This window comes from Rhineura floridana, chromosome 3 (assembly GCF_030035675.1).
Source record: "Rhineura floridana isolate rRhiFlo1 chromosome 3, rRhiFlo1.hap2, whole genome shotgun sequence".
In the NCBI taxonomy this organism is placed as follows: domain Eukaryota; kingdom Metazoa; phylum Chordata; class Lepidosauria; order Squamata; family Rhineuridae; genus Rhineura; species Rhineura floridana.
In genome coordinates this window covers 45,721,628-45,741,865 of record NC_084482.1, presented here as the reverse complement: position 1 = coordinate 45,741,865, position 20,238 = coordinate 45,721,628, and the positions used below count along the sequence as shown (strand labels likewise).

The following is a 20,238-nucleotide window of genomic DNA, read 5'->3' as shown; positions in this document are numbered from 1 at the left end:
CCTGACTCTCCAAGTGAAGCTGTTTGTGGGATGCAGGAGACTGGAGGGAGGGAAAAGAAGATAGAAATGCGGTCCTCCATTTTACAGAGCTTTGGGTCCAGTCCATTATATCTCAGTGATCCTTACAACCACAGTGTACAAGTAGATCTATGCCATTACATAGATGGGTGGGCTGCAAATGCTGAGGGACTGAAGTACCAAAACAGTGTTTGCAAAAGGCAAAATGAGAATTCTAATATCTAAGCAATGCTTGCTGTTGTTATGTGCCTCCAAGCTGACTACGAGTTATGGCTACCCTATGAATCAGTGACCTCCAAGAGCAAGAGCAATGCTATCCAGGTGAAAATCAGCATCTTGAATTGTGCCTGGAAAGCAACATGCATGCCAGAGCATGGATGCTAGGTGCTCTTTGCAGTCATGGAGAAAAAAGTGTCATTCACTTATGTAGTTTTAAACTGACCTAAAGCCTGGCTCTTTACACACTGCTATTCAACTGCTTTCAGAATTGAGAATTGTTACAGCATACAACTTTGGTCACACTTACCTCGGTGAATTACAGAGAGCTTACTGTGTAGGTGCTCTAATGCTTTTACAATCTGAAAGACAACATCAACAGACAAGAATGAGCTGCAGCTGCCTGAAGCAGAACTATTGCACTTGTTCCTTCAGAGTCTGGGCCACAAGTTCACCCTCCTTTCAACACATAAACTCGGGTGGAGACAGACTAGGTTGGGCGTTTTGGCAATTAACAGGCAGGAGAGTGCTGAGCCTGCAGTCTGGCACCAGGGTGATAAAACATGATTCATGGCATTCATTGCTCTTTCAACCACCCTTAGCCATGTGCTAAGACTGATGCAATGACCTTCCAAGGATCACAGTGTGCTCAACCTTTGTGTATCACTATTTAGGAAGTTTTGATGGCTAAATTCCAGTGGAATTCTAAATCTCAAGGCATTCTGGAATTCCACACTCCACCCAGTCCAAGATGTTTTTAGTGCTTTTGTTTGCCGCCCTGGGTCCTGCTGGGAGGAAGGGCAGGATCTAAATCAAATAATAAATAAATAAATGTTTCCATAATACATCCTCTCCCTTGTGGTCAAGGGAGAAACTATGTAAAAGTTAACGATCCCTGTGGTTATTTCCCACCTGCAGATGAAAAATATTTTTCTTCCACAGGTAGGGAAGGAGCTACAGGGGGAAGGATTCTGACCAAAAAATCTCAGGGAACAGGTTAAGCACCTCCTCTCCAATGCCACTCTGGGGTCAAATCTGCAGCCCCTTATCCTCAGCTAAATGTCAGGTTTTAAAAACAAAGTCAAAGAAATAAGAAGAGATCTTCATCACATGTACTTTGGCCCTCAGTTCACCTTTCTCTTAACATTTCCCCCACCACCTTTGTCAAAAAAATCTGCCTCTTCTCCCATCAATGGTTTCCAGGCTACATTTAGGAGGATGTGGCTAATAAAGAAGAAGGGCAAGCTGCAAAAGAGAAGCAGCTGCTATTCTTTCCCCAGTCTTCTTTGGGCAACTTCATACATTAACAGCTGACTGGCAGATGTGGGCTGCGAAGATGGAAAGGAGGCCGAATCCCTTTCAGAAAAGGATTAAAACAAAAGCCAGAAGCACTCACTGATACAGCTATTTTTCCTAAGATGTCCTCAGGAATCGTCAAGCCTTTGTCAATGACTTGCTTGTAGAACTTGTCCAGTGAGGTGTCCATCAATTCCATACAAATCCATACATCTCCCTAGGCAAATGGGGGAGGGGGTAAATAGTGGAACCAGCTGTAAACGAATACTACTTGCCCTCTTCCAACCAAGAATAATTGCCTTCCATCCTTCCTTATTCATATGCCCTAACTGCTCAATATCTCTCCCATCACACACTGTAACATGAAATATAACCTGAATAAATGCAGGTGCCAAGATCTCAGGACAATGCAGGATTCGGGGAGACCAGGAACAGAGTTTTAGTCACTGTAGCCTCCCATTCTATTGTCTAAATTCCAGCCTCGACCACAGGTTGTCTCTGCCATTTCACAAACAACATTAAGTTGCATGGCTTTTTCATTTTCTAAAACAGCTACATCACACTTCAAAGTTGGCTCCCCTCTGACCACAGAAACATCAGGGCCTCAAAAACTAGCTTCCTTGACGAAGGGAACATGTCTGCTAAGCACAGTGATTGCCAAGAAGGGCTATTTAAGGGTTTATTTGGCCCATGTGAATTCCATCCTCCAAAACAAATTTCAATTTGTGCAATACGGAAACAGAAGCAGGATTTCAATTTCTGCAGTATCATTTCATGCCAAACAAAATATCTATTTAAAAAGAAATCCAGAATTCAGGCACTAAAAGGTGCTCTCCTGTTGCATGGAATTTGGGTTTTTGATTTTTTTTTAGGAAGGCCTGGGCAACAGAGGTGATGGAGACAAAGAAGGGAACTGGCACTGAAGGAAGGAAAAAAGGAAACTGCACACTGTTCCACAGGTTAGAATCCCATTTCATCACTAAAGTTACACTGAAGGAAGAGGGGGGAAACAGACCTTATTAATCAATCTCCCTTTAGCCATTTAGCTGTGCATCAAATTTAAGTTTCTAAAGACTCAGTCAGAAATAATTTGTGATCTTAAAAATATGCACTGCTGTACTTTTCAGTATTTGGAATTATCAAGAAAGCAGATCTTCCTGTTAGTGCTCCGGGGACACCCCATTCTGCTTTTCTATGGTCTAACAAACTTGGGAGTAAACTAACATTACTACACAATGTTGCCCAGCAAAAGTGTTGAAGATATAACAACCCGTGTTCAGTGTGGATATGCATGAAGAAGGACCATAGCTCAGTGGTGGAGCATGTGCTTTGCATGCAAAAGGTCCTAGGTTCAATCCCGGTATCTCCAGTTTTAAAAAAGGGGGTGGGTGGGAATCAGGTAGCAAGTGATGCAGAATTCCTTTCTCTCTGCCCAAGACACTAGATAGCCACTGCCAGTCAGAGTAGGTAGTACTAGGCTAGAAGAACAAAGAGTCTGACCTGTTAAAAAAGTGTTTGTTTCCTATATATTAAAAGCAAGGCTGCAGCCGAAATTTGATGGAGGACATAAGCTGAGACCATAAAGCCATACCTCTCGAAACAGCGCACCGTAGAAAGTGACAGTAAAGTGACAGTCTACTGTCCGCATGGAAATATCTAGGTCCATCAGCAGCCTCTTCTGCTCCTGGCTGTTCACAGTTGCTCGGATTCGCTGGAAGAAAGACCTGGTTTTAATTTTCACTCTTCTTATACCCTCCAGCCACATGTGTTTCATCCAAGAACAACTGATCACCAAAAAGGTACAAAAGAGTAACATTGCTTAGCTCATATTTACCAAGCAAACATCAATAGCACCATCTCCACCTTTTTAAGGCAGTTTCACCACTTCACTGCCCTTCTTAAGCAACAAGGAAAAAAACAAATTGCTGTGGCCTAGCAGTAAAGCAGGAAGCCTCAAACCTAGGTAAATTTCATGACCTAAAGATGGATCGCAGGAGCAGCCACATAACTTCAAGCTAACAGAGGTATTGACTTGGGAAACCCTAATACCCGAGTTTTAATCCCTAATGACAGAAGTAGTGATATTGTGGCAATGGGTAATAAGGTTGCAGTCCTATGCACTCTTACCTGCGGGTAATTCCCATTCAAACCATGGGGACTTGCTTGTGAGTAGACATACATAGGCTTAAGCTGCAAGTGTCTCATAACAGGCAACCAAAATTAGAGGCCACATTTGACTTTTTTTATTAAAAAAAAGCCTCTTTGTGCCTCTGTGAAATGGGGATAATAATGCTTACCTACCTCACAGGCGTAATTTATGTCTGGGAAGCACTGTGAGATCCTCGGATGTGAGGTGCTATAGAAGGGCAAAGGATTATTGTTATTACAGAAGTGCTTTATCTTCTCTCTCTCTCTTTTTCTTTCTCTCTCTCTCTCTCCCTTTTCAAGGTTTGTCCATCATTACCAAGGCTATGATGGGAGAACATTTAGAGGAGGCCCAGGTCACACAAACCTCACCTAACCCAATCCAGTGGTCCTTCATATGTGTAGCACCTCTGATGCACTCAACAAGGGCTTTGCATCCGCTTTTGTGTCAGGAATTGAAGTGTGTGCGTTTATACACCCCTACTACATATATATATATATATATATATATATATAAAATATTCTTCCGGGTAACCAGGGACTTCCTATTTACTTTAATATTGGGAGACATATATATATATGTCTCCCAATATTAAAGTAAATATTAAATATTAAAGTAAATAAAGTAAATAAATATTAAAATATTATATATATATATATATATATATATATATATATATATATATATATATATATATGTCTCCCAATATTAAAGTAAATAGGAAGTCCCTGGTTACCTGGAAGAATATACACTAGAACTCCTGTGGAGCTTCAGATCAGACTGACTGGCCCTACACAGGCATAATGCTTAACCATGGTTAAATGCTACATCTGAATATTTCAACCATTAAAGATTGGCTGCAAAAAGGATTACCAGGGCATGGTTTGCATGAACCATAGTTAACCATCACATCTGTGTCAAGCAAATCATGGTTAAGGTTGTTTCCATGCTTTTCCAGTCTCCTTGCTTGAAAGGCAACAGGCATGTCTTGCTGGGTTCTCCCTATTCACATCCTCCTATAGCAGCTTAAACTATGATTTTACTGTACAGTTGAGATTTTAACAAGGACTAAGGGACTAAATTGTAGTCAGCTCTAACCAAGATAAACTGATGTGTTTGCAATTAGCCATGTGTCAAAATCACTAAAAGCTAGTACCCTGTGTTGGAATTTAAAACATCTTGGCACCATGGACCAGATGGCGAGAATTTGGTTGCAACTGCTTGTTCCTTAGATTAACAGTGAACAAACCATGTTTGCTTCCTTCTTCCAAAGGGCTGTAACTGTGTATTAGACATCAGTACCAGAACCCGACCTTGCCCCCAAAGGCCCATATTACTTTTCTTACAGCTTCTAGAAAGGAAATGAGCCAATCAATGATCATTTGTATTTTGTAAGATAACCAGCTTCAGTGGGGCATGCCAGTATAAAGAGGAAGCAAACTTTTCCCCAATTCACTGGAAATGTGAAAATGTTTTTAATAATGTTATTTTTTTTTCTGTTTCTGATCTGAAGATTTCAAAATCAAAATATTCAGTTAAAGGTGAAATCCAATTTGAAAAAAATTATATGACATCTTTTACTAGGACATTTTAAAAAGACATAATGTAACATGGCTCTCTATGGAATTATAAGAAATACATGCTTGCCAGTACTTGACTTAATAGTCAACACTACAGTAAAACAAAACTTGTTGTAAGTCTATGAGCTATGAGTGTAACTATCTAACATGAAAATAGATTTGGCTCTACTGTTTTACAACATTCTAAGTGAGATTATAGCAGTTTACACTTCTGACCAGTTCTTTTGTCAGGAATATAAAGGGAAAGGGTTGGATCCCACCTTAGCCCGTTTCCACTGAAATAAATGGGATAAAGAAAAGTCCACCAAATTCAACTAACTTAGGCTGCAATCTAATGTGCATGTATCAAGGAACAAGTCTCGCTGAACTCAGCTGGACTTGCTTCTAAGTAGACATGCACAGGATTGTGCTGCCAATCTGGATCCAGCCCAAAGATTATGCTGACTGATAATAAATATCCAAAGGCCATGATATCATAACCAAACCACAGTGTTAGTGAATAGGAGTAAATATACAGAAATGGTTTACTGTCAGAGTGCATCTGGAGTTCATGCCTAAAGGCAGATTACAAAGATTAAGAAAACACGCCTTACTAACAAGATGCTAAAGGCCAAGTTCGGACTATCATCTCTCATCTTAATAAGCTGAGATACAAATGAACTTTTTGCCAGTGCACACAACCCCTTCTTTCCTCTCTTTTTGGCACACTCGACTGAAATGCGGCTGCATCCGATTAAACCACAGTTTCTCAGTTCAAATGAAGTGGGAAACTGTCATTACCAGCTGCAGAACAAGCTGGGAAACCAACTTTAAAATGTGGTTTAAGATCCTGGCTTGTTCAGAGTTTCCCACTTCATCTGAGCTGGGATACTATGGTTAACTGAAGATCTGTTTCATTCAGGTGCACTGGAAAGGAACAGCAAAGTCACTGCATACACAGACACACAGAGGCTCCTCTTTCATACCTCGGTTCATTAAGCCAATATACAATTACCTAAACATGGTCAAAGTTGTATATTAACACAATATATTGATATGCACACCTGTATATCCCATATTTTACATCCCTAGTAGAAAGCAGATGCAAACAGCCTATTCACATGGTGAGGAGGTTGCGACATACAGGTTCCCCTCAACATTGAAGGGTACTGCTCCCACATTTTGAAAGCGCTATCGTGGAGACATTCAATACATTTCAGAAAAAGTCAAAAGGACCAAGTTACGTATTTATTTGTTTTATATTGCACCCTTTCTCCCAGTAGGAGCCTAGAGCAGCATTCTAGTTAGGATTCAAGAGGCCTTGAATCAGACTAACTGTTCATCTAGTCAAGCACTCCACTTCTAACAAAAGCCAGACAAATGCTTCCAAGAAGCCCACAAGGCAGCAGGTGTTATGTGATAACTGGGAGAAAAATATGGCCATGTACTGGAATCCTTAAATCCAAATCCTAAGTGGGGGGAGGAGGTTCAATGAAACAGTGAAAGGCTTAACGCTTAAATATGAAAATGTAACTGGAGGAATGCCAGGCAATTTTGTGCTTTGGTGCAAGTAGCTGGTATCTAGGATATAAATGACCATATTACTGACGTTCTGTTGAATTAAGCATGGTCCTCCAGTTCATTGAAAGAAACCCAGAACAATAAAACAGACTGATCATGTGGGCTTCTTTACATTTAATGAATGATGAAAGTTCAAGCTTTCTGCACACGAGTCTTCCATCTGGCTCAAATCTTCCCCCAGGTGAACACTCCTGTACATACTGCTTTGAGCATTGATTTTTAATGGGAAACACATTCTAGTATTTGTGTGTGGATACACACAGGCGTGCGTGTGCACACGCACATGAGTGTTGAAAAAGATCAATAGCTGCAGGGAGTGTGTGTATTTGGAGAGTTATTGAATTCAAAGAGGGAATAACCGCAGAGTCTCGCTCTACCTTCACAGCCATAATTTGCCCACTGGGCATATGTCGCATCATCTCTACCACCCCATATGCACCACGTCCCAGTTCGGATATTGGATCCAGGTCATCAGCTTTGACTTCAAAATTCTGTGAAGAAATAAAGCCAAGAGAATGTCATCAGAAGCCAACGTGAACAGCTTTGCAATTGATCACTTAGCTCTGAATTTCCCTCACTGGTGTGTACGCAGCAGCCTTGTAAACAGGCTTCCACGCTGGCCACACGGGAGGAGAGCTCCCTCCTTTCCCAAGAGAGAAGTGCTGTCTGCTTTCTTTCTGCTCCGTGGCACAGCATCCACTTTGCATGCAGAAGGTTCCCGGTTCAATACTCGCCATCTACGGGTAGGGCTGCGAGAGACCTCTGCCTGGAACTCTGGAGAGCTGTTGCTAGTCTGTACAGATAATACTGAGCCAGATAGATCAGTGGGCTGACTCAGTACAAGGCAGCTCCCTATATAGGGAGCATGGACATTGCCTTCTACCCAACAGGCTGGAGTGAGGATGGCTTCTCTTCCTCTGCAGATGGGCAACACAGAAACCAAGAACAGCAGAGGAGGAAGAGCAAGGCCTGTCCCTCCTCTACCAATCCACTCTCATCGGTATGCCATCTCTGGCTGCCCATTGCTACCAGGCAAGTACTTTTCCATGTAAGACTGATTGGGAGTATGAACACTGACTTCTCCAAAAGGGATTTCATTATGCCCTTCGTGTTTTGAAATCACCACAGGGGCAACCTCTCTTACCTGCATAGGTAAAGATTCCTTAAAAACGGGACAGTGTTTTAAAAGTATACACTTATACCACTCAAGAGCATCTTCAGTGCATCTTTCCATGTCCTGTCAGCTAGAACGTTTTGTCAAAAGGTAATTCAGTCGAAGGATTCAACGTGCTTCCCCCTTTTGAGTTAATTCACTTGCTTTTTCCTGCGCAGGTGTTCATCAGGGGTTGGATAAAATGTGTACACCTGCTGCAACTTTTGCACATGTGAAGTCAAGGCAAAAGTATGATTTACCACATGCTGAGTCATATGTGGGTGCATATTACTTTTCTTACCCATATTCTTTTATTTCCTGGGCCAGACTACAGAAGGTTAAGTGTAAGGAGAGGTGTAATCTCCCCTTTACTTGCAAAGGTGACCTGTTCCAATCCTTCCTCTCTACCCATTCCGGTTCAGATGTCAAGCTTGGCCTTGGCTTTCCACACACTCGCCTCCCTCACTTTCTAGTTTGAGATAAACCATGATGGGTTTTCACATGTCAAGTCCTGAAGGGAGAAACAGATTTTTTTCTTATGTGCTTTTCACTGCTAACAAAAGCCATGGACCAAATTCCAGCTCTCTCCTCTTACAGAAAACTAAAACAAAACAAAAACAAAAAAACAGAGCTGGGGATTGCAAAGACAAGCGCCTGCATACCTTCCAGATCAAAATTTGCCATAAACAGTGCCTTTCAGAAAATTTTTCTCTTTCCCTGTCTTGGGATGGAAGAGAAACTGCTTTTCTTGGAACAAAGGCACACTACATCAGACATCTCTTTGATCCAGTAGTGGGTCACAGTGTTCCAGATGGCTCTCTCACCCTCCCATCTTAAAACACTGGGGGGGGGGTGGACTCTGAAAGACAGACCCATAAGATGCTAATGAATTTACAACACTGCCAATAAATTAGCAGACTGAAGCTTAGGTGTTGAGACTGGACAAGAAAAGTCTCTGAGTTACTGCCCAGCTGTACTGGTCTTTCCATTAATCCTGCTGCATTTCCCCCCTCTAACCAGGAGAAATGTTACAGGTTTCCTATGGCTCTGATAAAGAAGTGGCCTCCAAGCAATGCAATGCCTGAAAAGCAGATCGTATAATCCCCAATCACAAAGGATGGGAGAAACATGGAAGATCATCCAATCCAACTAACCTGCCACAATGCAAGTAAATGCACACAAGACTTCCAATGGGAACCCCTCCTTGAAATGCAAATAGCAACTTCAAAGAAGAGACTTAAAACTTCCCCCTCCCCTTGCCAAGTCTTGAGGCTGCTCAGGCTCCCTTTCCCTCCGCTGCTTTGTATAGAACCGAAAAACATGCATGTTAATTGCATTTGCGCAATAAGAGCAATGTCTAGTTTGGCTCTGGACCTCTTTACAGATTGTGGCACAGGTTACAGATGATAGCATGGCCCAAGTAGAAAGCCGGAGAAAAGAAGGGACATCCCTGGAAGCAAGAAATAATTCAGTAACCTAATCCCAGTAGCTGAAGTTAACAAACTGCATAGAAAAGACAAAACTATGTAAGCCCCACTAATCTTCCAGGCCCCTTGAGTGTAAGACAAACTCCCATTGGGCATCTCCAGGGGGAAAATTCTTGATCACCTAGCACACATTCACTTCCCTTCTCTTCCAGTCCCCCATGTCTCAGAGCAACACCACACATTATGATTCCTGTGGAAAATATCCAGGGTGACCTACAGCAGTCACATCAAGCATGGAAGTAATACATGCAAATACACATGTGCTTGGGAAATCTCCAAGGCCCCATCTGCACTGTAAGTTTAAAGCAGTATTATACAACTTTAACAGTCATGGCTTCCCCCAAAGAATCCTGGGAAGTGTAGTTTGTTAAGGGTTCTGAGAGTTAGGAAACTCCTATTCCCCTCGCAGAGCTACAATTTCCAGAATGGTTTAACAATCAATCCCTCTTCCCAGAGAACTCTGAACTGTAAATCTATCAACAAGTCATGATAGCTATCTACAGTCATACCTCGGTTAATAAAGAAGATGAGTTGATGGACATCACTTCTTTAACAGAAACTTTGGTACCAGATGTAGGAAAAACATGAAAAGAGTAGGAATAGGTTCCTACACCCGCTCATAGATGGTGGGGGCAGATTCAATAGGGGCTTTAGAGGGTGCCTACCCAGCACCCATCCAGTCCCCTGCCTTCCCCTCCCTTCCTTCTCCTCCTCTGAATGGTATTGGATCCTTCCCTCCCCAGCCCTGAGAGAAAACAGAGTGCAGGACATGGAATAATGGGCTCAAGTTACAGGAAGCCAGATGTCAACTGGCCATCAGGAAAAACTTCCTAACTGTTAGAGCCATACGACAATGGAACCAATTACCTAGGGAGGTGGTGAGCTTTCCAACACTGGCGGCCTTCTAGAGGCAGCTGGCCACCTGTTTGGTATGCTTTAATTTGGATTCCTGCATTGAGCAGGGGGTTGGACTTGATGGCCTTATAGACCCCTTCCAACTCTCTGATTCTATGGTTTCTTTAACGCAAACACACAGGTTTATCAGTTTCACCCTAGCAAAGCAAGGGCACAGGCTTGAAAGTTCATCCACAGCAAAGCAAAGACACAGCCTAGTCAGTTTCACCTTAAAGCAAAGGGATAGGCTTGGAAGTTTATCCATAGCAAAGCAAAGTTGGTTCGTTAGTTTCACCTTTAAAAAGCCTTCATTAACAGGACCTTGTTCCTGGAGGATTCCTTATTGAGGTTTTACTGTACTACTTTCAGTATGAGAGGCAGTATCTCTGAATACCAGTTGCTGGAAGCCACAAGTGGGGAACGCTGATGTTGCACACAGGTCCTGCTTGTGGGCTTCTCATTACTGCATCTGCAGCAACTGCTGAAAGGCTGCTTGGCATGCAGACTCCTGATATTTCTGACAAACTCATAGAATTCCCCTAATGCCTCTTGGCACATCTTGATGTGTGTTTTACTAGCAGCTAGTTCTCCTCCCGTGGCCAACTGGGTTCATACCGAGACTGCTGAAAAGTAAGGCTCTGAGAACAATGCCTTGAAGCTTTATTGGTTACAGCAGTGGGAGCAACAGTGTTTGTAGATAGCTGCTAATGCTAGCCAAAGCTTAGCAATAAGCATTTGGCATTGAGCAACTGTTGCTATTAATATCAGTAAGCAGGTGCCGCTGTAGAGATGTTACATAAAAAGCTGGAGAGGGGGTGAAGAGTGCTGCCACTGTCTTCCAGGGAAATGAAACCTAGCCTATTGATCTGGGTCATTCCTTGGGGGAGCAGTAAGAGTCACCACAGAACAAGGCAATCTGCTGCATACAAGGGATTTGTGTACAAGGGCCCATCCGTATCTAACCACAAAATCCATGTTTCCCATATTCGGTTAGTGGCCTTGAGATCTGTTCATGCCCTCTTTGTGGTTGGATTATTGTGAAAACCTGATTATCAAGCATCCATACCTGTGGGTTTTTGTTTGTTTGTTTTGCTTTAGCATTGGCCGCTCCCCTACGTCCACCCCTTTTCAGTGATTGGTCTGTAATGGTTGTTTGCTTTTCGCATGCTTTTTTGGAAGAGCACAGAAACATTTTTTTTTTAATTCCCATGCATGCACAGGTTTGTGGATGTGCTATTGGGTGGGAAGGAGACAAGGGGCTTGGCATATGATGGAGGAACACCCATGGACCGCCTATTGCAGGAAAGTCCGCGGCATTGTGTCTGAGCGCACGGCCATTAATGCAATCGGTTTAGGAAAGCGTATCAGTTTTTCGGTGGTATTTCTAATACCAATTTGTTAACGCAAAAATCCGTGCTACCTTGCAACATCATATGGATGGTGGTGAATTAATGAGGACACAAAGCTATAACACTGCAGAATATACAGTTGTATGGACAGGCCCCAAGTCTCTATCTTAACTGCTTCTGTAGTCAGATCTATTCATTCTTTGGACCACAAAACCCTCAACTAAGTTCAAATCCTGTAATCAAATGATGCTCATACATTTTGATTAAATGGTACACACGCATTTCAGTATTTCACACACACACACACACACACACACACACACACACGCCTGAGGACTAGAAACATTATTTCAAAAATAATGAAATCAGGTTTGAATCAGAGCTCTAGGTCACCAGCTGTTATATCCCATATGCCATAAGCCAGGCATTTACATGAAACAGACTTTTCATTAATCAGTTTGGATTTCTCTGTGCCAGTGCACAAACAGTCAGCTTCAGTTTGTTTTTGCCATCACCTCACATGTGTCTTGGATCTAAGCTACTAAAACTACAAAAGACTGACAATTCAGCTGGCATCTACTGCTGTTACGCGAGGGGATACCTATGACAAGGGTGCATGTAGTCTCGGACTTCACTGATAGAGGTGCATTTTACGGAAGTGAAGAGTATTTCCAAACTAGTTAGGATTACCCAGTGGCTCTCAACCATTAGCATAATAAGCATCACTAACTCAAGCCTCTCCAGAGCAAAGACAGATGGTTGCCTGGCACAGTGTCTTGTTAACACAATTTGGGTATCATTTGCATCTCATTTTCCAAACCTTAGTGGATGCCAGGCAACAATCGAAGGACTTCCACAATATTTTTATTCAGAAACAGGGGCTCTCATACATGAAAATCTTAAGTCGCCCATCAGTTTAATCTGAGGACTAAGGGATGCTCCAAAACACATTTGTATGAAGAACGTGATGTGTGATTCAAATCTGTCCTTGAGGCACAGCAACCAAGAAGCAATTCCGTAAGTGAAGCCGCTTGAAAAAGTGCAGCCTTGTGGCTGCAGAAATCACTGCAAAAACTCAGGGTCAACACATCTGCGGATGGACCAGGGAAGCGATTGCGGGCACATGCAGAATGTAGGATGGATAGCATTTAACAACCAGACACTCCCTGGTAGAGTCCCCATACTTCTTACCATTTCTCCTGGGTTCAGATGGAGCTACTATCTTGATTCGGCAAGTATGGGTGAAAACATATCGCTTTATTTCAAGAGTGTTCGAACACAAAGAGACTCTACACTAAGGTATTAAAGTCAAACCCTTTTGTTGGTTTTAATAGATACGAATGCTTTAATAAAGTGAACAGGTGACTAAAGAGGGACAAGAAGTTAAATGAAGGAATGGGATTACTCAAAATTTCACTGTTTTAATTCACTTCCTTCCCAGCCTCACAAATAGAATTTTTCAAAAGTTGTATTTTATCATCACCCTACCTTGTCGCCAATGGAGATGCAGGCTTTGGAGTCCAAATCTCTAGGTGGCCTACAAAATAGAAAAACCCAGGCTAAGAAAACAAATTAAGGAAAGTATTTCAGGACTTGTACAGATACAATAACTTCATTCCATAGTATTTCATTCATAATCACTCCTTTCCTCCATCAAGGAAATCAAGATGCCTTAGAGAAGGGTTCCCTGTCAATCTTCAATCCAGGAATGGGCCAGACCCAGACCAACTTAGCTTCAGGAAAGTTGGTGTGTCATGTGCTTCCTCTGGACTACGTACTGGGACCAAACTTGCCACGGGTCATCCAGAAGGACAAGTCTTTCAAAATTTTCATCCAGCTCCTGGGTGAGAAATATGATCACTTCTTTTAGATTGTAATTGCAACCAATAAAGGGAGAGGAGGATAATTTTCACAAACTATCTTCCAAGAATAGTTCGAGTTTTCATTCTCATGAGCAACATTACTATAGCTTTCCAAAGAGAAAGCTGGACCTCTCCATATCAAACTGATACCTCACAAGTACCCCAAACACTCAAATGTTTCCTTCTTGCCTATGGACAACCACTTATGCAGAGTTCTCAAGACACCCTCCCTCCCATCCCATTTCTTGCTCATAATGGAGGGACCCCCAGTAGCGATTAAGGCCAAGACAAACACATTTGGGACTGGGCTGGATCCTGAATGGTCCAAGAGCTGATCTGAAACGGGCTTGTGGAGGTGATGGACTCCAAATATTGGGTGTCCACATTCCAGCCCCCATTTCAGAATTAGCCATTTTCTTCCTCTCTTCCTTCACCCAGCACAATATCAGTATTTTATTGCCCCCTCCACCTGAGAAATCTCTGGTTCAGGGTAGTGTACTTTTATTTATTTCACCAGAGCTTTCTGTGGTATTGTGGTTAAAGAACTCCTCTGAGTGCATGGTCAGAGTACAGTTCTGCTGCCGACGCAACCACTCCACACCAGAGGTTCACAAATTTTGGGCTAACCTTGGTAGCCAGCCAGATTTGTAGTCGTCACTGAATCTGCCCCCTTCTCCTGGCGTTGAGGGCAAAAGGTTCCTCAGGCCTGTTGTTGCAATAAGCTTTAGAGGCAGGCAGGCAGTCAAAGCAGCCAGGGAGGCACTCACTGCTTCGGAAAGACTCTGCAGTCCAGCAGGACATCAAGAAGAGTTCCTGTTCTCCTTCAGGCTTGGGAGCTCTTCCGAATGTTCTGCTTGACTTCAGCGTTGCCTCAAAAGAGACATCCCCCTTACTTGCAGAAGGTCAGCGAAAAGTCCCCCATGCTGCTGGCCCCTGCCCATCGCAGAGTAACCACAGCCATCCAACCCATGCCTAGAACTATGGGGCATGGCTTTGAGGCAGACTTGAAGCACAGCAGCTCTTTTTAGACATAAAAATCATCCCGTCCAACTCAGTCCTCTGAGAACCTTACTCATCCAAGAGCAGCCTTAGGATCTGCAGCTTCAGCATATTAAAGCAAGCCTGATACTGGAGAGTGCTGAACGAGAAAACCAAAAGCAAACTCTGCCACATGTATAGCACAGCACACACTGGAGGGATGGGGAAGGACTTCCCGTTGTAGCCCCTCAAGCTGCCTGAAAAGCCCCTGCCCGCATTTATTTTTTAATCATTGCATTTATATCCTGCCTTTCCTCCAAGGGGCTCAAGGCGGCATACGTTTCTCCTGCCGCCGCCTCTCTATTTTATCCTCACAACAACCCTGTGAGAGGCAGTAACTGGCGCAAGGTCACCCAGTGAACTTCTGGCTGGGGATCCCGTGAATCAGGCTGTAATGTGGTGCAAGGAAGCGCTGCTGAAAAATCACCAACTTCTCCACCACCGATGTGCATAAGGAAGCCTTTCTGATCATAGCTTGCAGGGGTCCAGTTACCCTTCCCTATCTCTCACAATGTACAACTATCCAGAATCGAGAAGAGCAACCATCTCACTGTAACACTGCCCTGGGATAAATGTTCTCCTACCTCACAGAGTTGGTAGGAATTACTAGCAAATCTCTGTATCAGAGTTCTTGACAGCATTTTTTTTTTAAAAAGGTAGCCTCAAAATTTTGCACATTCCAACTTTATCATTATCTGACCTGCTGTACTACAGAAAGAAGTAAGCCTGCTACCAATTGTAATCAGCTGCTCTTTAACCTATAAAGGGACTAGTAGCTTGAGCCATCTACATGGATCGCAGCTTCGAGAGGGCAACTTTCTTTTAAACCTCAGAATATCTTACTTGATGGGACAGTGTTCCATTTTAATACCCTACAGCAGTTATTAGGTTCTGCAATCACACTTTCCAACAGGATAACCAATGAAATGGAACAAGTTTTTCCCCAGGGATCCAAAGACAGAAAACAAGGCTGCAAAAAATTATGTGATGCAGTAAAGAAACTAACGAATACAGGTAAGATCATATGTCTTTTCTATAAATAAGAAATACTCTTCTATTTATAGACAGCCTGGAAAACACTTTATTTATCTTGCATTAATAAGCAACAGAAATAGCTAAGACTAAAGTGAGCAATGCTGAGCTTTGCCATAAATCCCTTCTTTATGGTGGAACATAAAGGGTCAGTCATGCTGCTTCTATTTTGTTTTTTAAAGACTCCTAAATCAATACATAAGACAAGCTAGAATCTGGCACAGAAATACCAGGAGGTGCTCAGCTGAATTGCCCAGGTAAATCCAAAGTCTATGTAACTATAGCGTTTGATATGTATGTAAGTGTGCACAGCACCTCTTTTTAAAAGATACTATACAATACTCCTTCAGACAATATACTTCCAAAAATAAGTGGGCCATTGAATGTGATAACTGTCACTATTCCTGTGATTAAAGGATTTTTTTAAAAAAAGTGTTATTTATTGAATTTACATCCTGCCCTTCTTCCTGAAGCAGCTCAGGATGAATGTTTAAGCCTCTTTCTTTGATAGATTGAGTCAGAATGGCAAAAATTTCTATTTTTATTTAATTATTTATTTAATAGAATGTATGTATCACTTAATCATCAAAACCTCTAAGCAGTTAATGGAAAAAATAGCCTTCCCTTCTAACAATGAGTAACAGCTTCCATGTGTGTGAAGTTACCTTACAGTTCCTTTAATATGTCAGAGCTAGAGCTAGACATTATAGTAAACAAGTGGCAGCTACTGTAAGCAGTCTTTGTGCATCTATTTCAGCCAATGATGTGGAGCAGGAATGTAGAACTTTGTGACATCACAACACAAGGCACATTCTACAAGATATTACAGAGGGAGGGGGAGACAGAATAACTAGCCACGTGATAGCTATTCATGGTGCCAACCACACTTTTTACAATATTGTCAAGTATGGGCTTCGAGAACTTTGGTGATATAAACCCACCATTTAAACTGGGGAAAAGAAAGATGACTTAATCTACTGTCTGCACCATCTTTCATTGTTCTCCATGAGCTCTAGAAATCCCATCCAAGTTCAACAAGTCTACAGAACCTCCATTTCTGGTCCAGCATCATCCCCTTTCCACACCACTTCCTCAATTCTACATAGTCCCCTCTATTATGGGCATATTTCGTGTCCCCATTGAGGTGTCCAGAGCATGTGTCTTTCTAATGCTGCAGACTTAAGTAGCCCCTCGAGAGGTCAAAGGAAGGAAGGGGTGGTGGGAGAGAACAGAAATCGCTCTCCCTAAGATAATTAAAAGCCGTAAGAGAAACTTCAGTCTTAATACATCCTTTTATTGAGTGCAATGGCAGCATCAGGTTGCTTGTGGAGATCAAGCTTCACTTCATTGCTATGGGTGCTTCTGCTGTGGAGAGGGGGGAAGAGGGGAGAAATAGCAAATGCTTATCCGTGAGGACTGCATTCAAAGAGACACCATAAGCTAAAACAGACCCCCTTTTGAGAGAAAGGCATGTAGCAAACACAATACATGAAAGAGAAAATAACAGGGTATTGCCCTCTACCAGACAGGATGAATTAGAGAAAAAGGTCTGCTTGACATCTCATCTCTAGATTGGTACAGTGAGGAAAGCTGAAAGAGTCTGTGGTGCTACCTAATGAACTGTTAGGAGAACCTCAAGTAATAAGTAAGCCACCATATCTCAAGAATCAAGACACTCATCATAAGGCTGCAAGCCTTATGGCTGCAGTGTATTTATCTAGAAGCGATGGAACCGACTTCCAAGCAAATACGGTTAGGATAAAGGTGAACGTATTTTCCAGACCAAAAATAGACTGAGAAATTAGCTAATATTCAGCATAACCTCAGAAACAAGGGTTCGGTGGAAATAGAAAATCATTTTTTGCTCCTGATGAGTTGTACCGTTGACAAAACAACCAGCTTTCTACTAGTTTAGTGTCTTTACATAAGATGAAAGTTCTAACTGTGATGGGTCATTTGATAACTTAATGTACCAACCAAGAATTTGCAAAATACTATGTAAAAGCAATCTGAGAATCGCTACTGCAGTCTGGCAGTCTATGGCCACGATTCAAAGACCTACCTGAGATGTACACACAGCAAAGCATGGGTTATGAGTTGTATCCAATTCTGCAGTTCCATTTGTGTAACAGACCTCTGCATGTGCACTGGAACTGCTTTCTCCTTGTCCCTTTAGCCCCACCCCCACCCTCTAAATTTGCTGGAGCAGACCAGGGGAGCATGCAGGGAGAAAAGAGGAAAGGAAAATCCCACTGCATGGGCAGAACTCTATTTGCACAGCACTGGATACAAACCTAGGATTTTCCCCTCTCTATTGAAACACAGCCCCGTAAATATTATGTTGGATTGCTTTTAACATACCTGAGTTTGCCATTAAAAAATGTTTTATGTCAAAAGCCCACTGTGCATGCAGAGTTGGTTCTATGAACTACGGTCATTCATATCATCGTCCTTATTTCAAAATGAACTAAATCAATCTACAACAAACACCGCCTTTTATTATCATGCTAACCTGCTCAGGTTTGCATTGCTCATGGTTCGCATTCGTTTGGCTACTTAATTTTGACCCTCAACTCTCTTGTAAATAAAGTCAGTAACAGAAAAGTGGTAAAAAAGGTAGTTTCCCTTTCTCTCCTCCTCTGCTTCTACAACATGTTTGCACTGAACTCTTAGAATAAAGGCCTTAATTCCATATTCGCTAACTTGAGAGTGGTTGTAGAGTCACTTACTTCCATTATTTTGTCACTCCTGCACCATCCTGAATGGCGGCTCTGTTAACAATCCCCTCTGGTGAACAACTGCTTCAAGCCAAGCATCCACAAATCTATTCACCAGGGGCAAGCACATCCAACCTTCTGGCAAGCAGAACACCTAGGGCCACATAGGCCCCTACCATGGAGGCTTCACTTCCATTGTAGTTTTCAAGCAGGCAAATGTAAATGTAAATGTACTGCCTTCAAGTCGATTCTGACCTATGGTGACCCTATGAATAGGGTTTTCATGAGGCTGAGAGGCAGTGACTGGCCCAAGGTCACCCAGTGAGTTTCATGGCTGTGTGGGGATTCAAACCGTGGTCTCCCAGGTCGTAGTCCAATAGGAAGCAGCCACAAAATGGTGGTAAGAAACAGCAAAAGTCCTTTCAAGCAGTAGAAAGACTACCACCATTTCTTGTTCTATATATTCTGCACAAATGAGAGAAGACCCCCATCTCCTCTTCCATGCCACTGTGCATTTCTGAGGACTTAAGGGGGAGGGGGGAATCGGGATGACCAGAAATAATGGCTGGCAAGTAAGCTAAGCTAGGGTTTCCCGAACTGTGGTCTGCAGAACACCAGTGGCTCATGAACTTTGTCCAGGTAGTCTGTGCCAGGTCTGTAAACGATACAATTAAAAATCATACAGCATCTAGCACAGCATGTTATAATTGCTACAACCAGCAGAAAAATTATTAAATGGCCTGCCAAGATCCTCAGCAATTTTCAAGTGGTCCTTGAGGAATAAGTTTGGAAACCACTGAGCTAAGTTGACATTTAAGGACCCTTGCTTCAACCCTTCAGGCTTTCCCACCCCAAGGCTATGATACTGAGATTTTAAGACATACGTAGAGCTTGTCTGTGGTTGTTCAAATGCTTCTTTAGGAATTTTCAACCCTGGATTTTTCCTCCTGCCTGTGAAATGAAGAACAGAAAAAAATCAGAATCATTTTTCTTTGGGTTTCAGTCACATCTTGCAACATAGGGCTTGTTTGTAACACCTGATTTAAGTGCCTGATCTAATTTAACGTAGACACAGCCAGGTTTCTTGGTGAATGCTAACAGCACAGAGTTCAAAACAAAGTTTCTTTGTTGAGATTTAGATTATACACCTCAAGTTTTAATTGCAGCCAACAGTTTAGGTACACATCTGTGTATTCGCAATGCTGCATTCAACATGGCGGAGTAATATGGCCTCCTGACATGTCCCATACTTCTTTTACAAAAAACACTTTTCCAGCGTGGTAAGAAAAAAAAATTCAGGTGATCTCTGGGGAAAACTTAGTAAACCAAAATGCACACCTTAGCATGACTTCCAATTAAAAGCAGTTTTTGTGAAAGACCTTGCCATTTTTAACAGCTTGGTGCCCTCCGCCTTGGCTCTTCCTGATCTCCCCCCCCCCACTACCCCCAAGATATTTTGAAATCCATCAAAGTCAAAAATGAGCAACATGGAATAAGGGAGACAAATTCATCATTTTATTTTTTAAAAATGGCATGAATGAAGAATTTAGCCCAAGGGCAAAATTGAGGCTTTGTTAGTAAAGAAATTGAGTGGTTGGGTCTGAAGGAGTGAGCCTCTATTAAGTAGGTGCAGGGATCATGCAGCAAGAGTGATTAGTTCTACAATGACCTGCCAAACTCTTCTTTAAATCCATTTAACCTGAACCCTGTTAAAAGACTATTAACAGTGCAATCCAAACCCAAGATCCGCCAGGGCTGTCCTGGCTGAGCTAGGGCTATGCAGGCCCAGCCAGAGCTCAGCTAGTGGAATTTAAGCTGGTGGAACTTATGCCAGAGTAAGTCCCCAAAGGGGGGGCATTCCAGGGGCAGGGGGGGCAAGGAGAGACATAA

The 20,238-nt window shown here is 42.5% G+C and overlaps 1 protein-coding gene across 4 annotated transcripts in view; it reads right to left on the bottom strand.

Moving 5' to 3' along the window:
* The window catches only part of MAP2K6 (mitogen-activated protein kinase kinase 6), a 109,643-nt gene that overhangs the window by 29,426 nt on the left and 59,979 nt on the right, over positions 1 to 20,238 (bottom strand). For 3 of the 4 annotated variants that reach the window (XR_009761257.1, XM_061615661.1, XM_061615663.1), the window contains exons 2-7: positions 19,233 to 19,299; positions 13,188 to 13,236; positions 7,194 to 7,307; positions 3,122 to 3,241; positions 1,631 to 1,747; positions 545 to 596 (exon numbers count right to left, since the gene is read on the bottom strand). Coding sequence is in view for 3 of the 4 variants with exons in the window: in XM_061615661.1 (XP_061471645.1) it covers positions 545 to 596; positions 1,631 to 1,747; positions 3,122 to 3,241; positions 7,194 to 7,307; positions 13,188 to 13,236; positions 19,233 to 19,299 (519 nt within the window). In the remaining variant the exon portion in view is untranslated. The remainder of the gene's footprint in view (positions 1 to 544; positions 597 to 1,630; positions 1,748 to 3,121; positions 3,242 to 7,193; positions 7,308 to 13,187; positions 13,237 to 19,232; positions 19,300 to 20,238) is intronic. The other variant, XM_061615662.1, reaches the window with a different exon arrangement.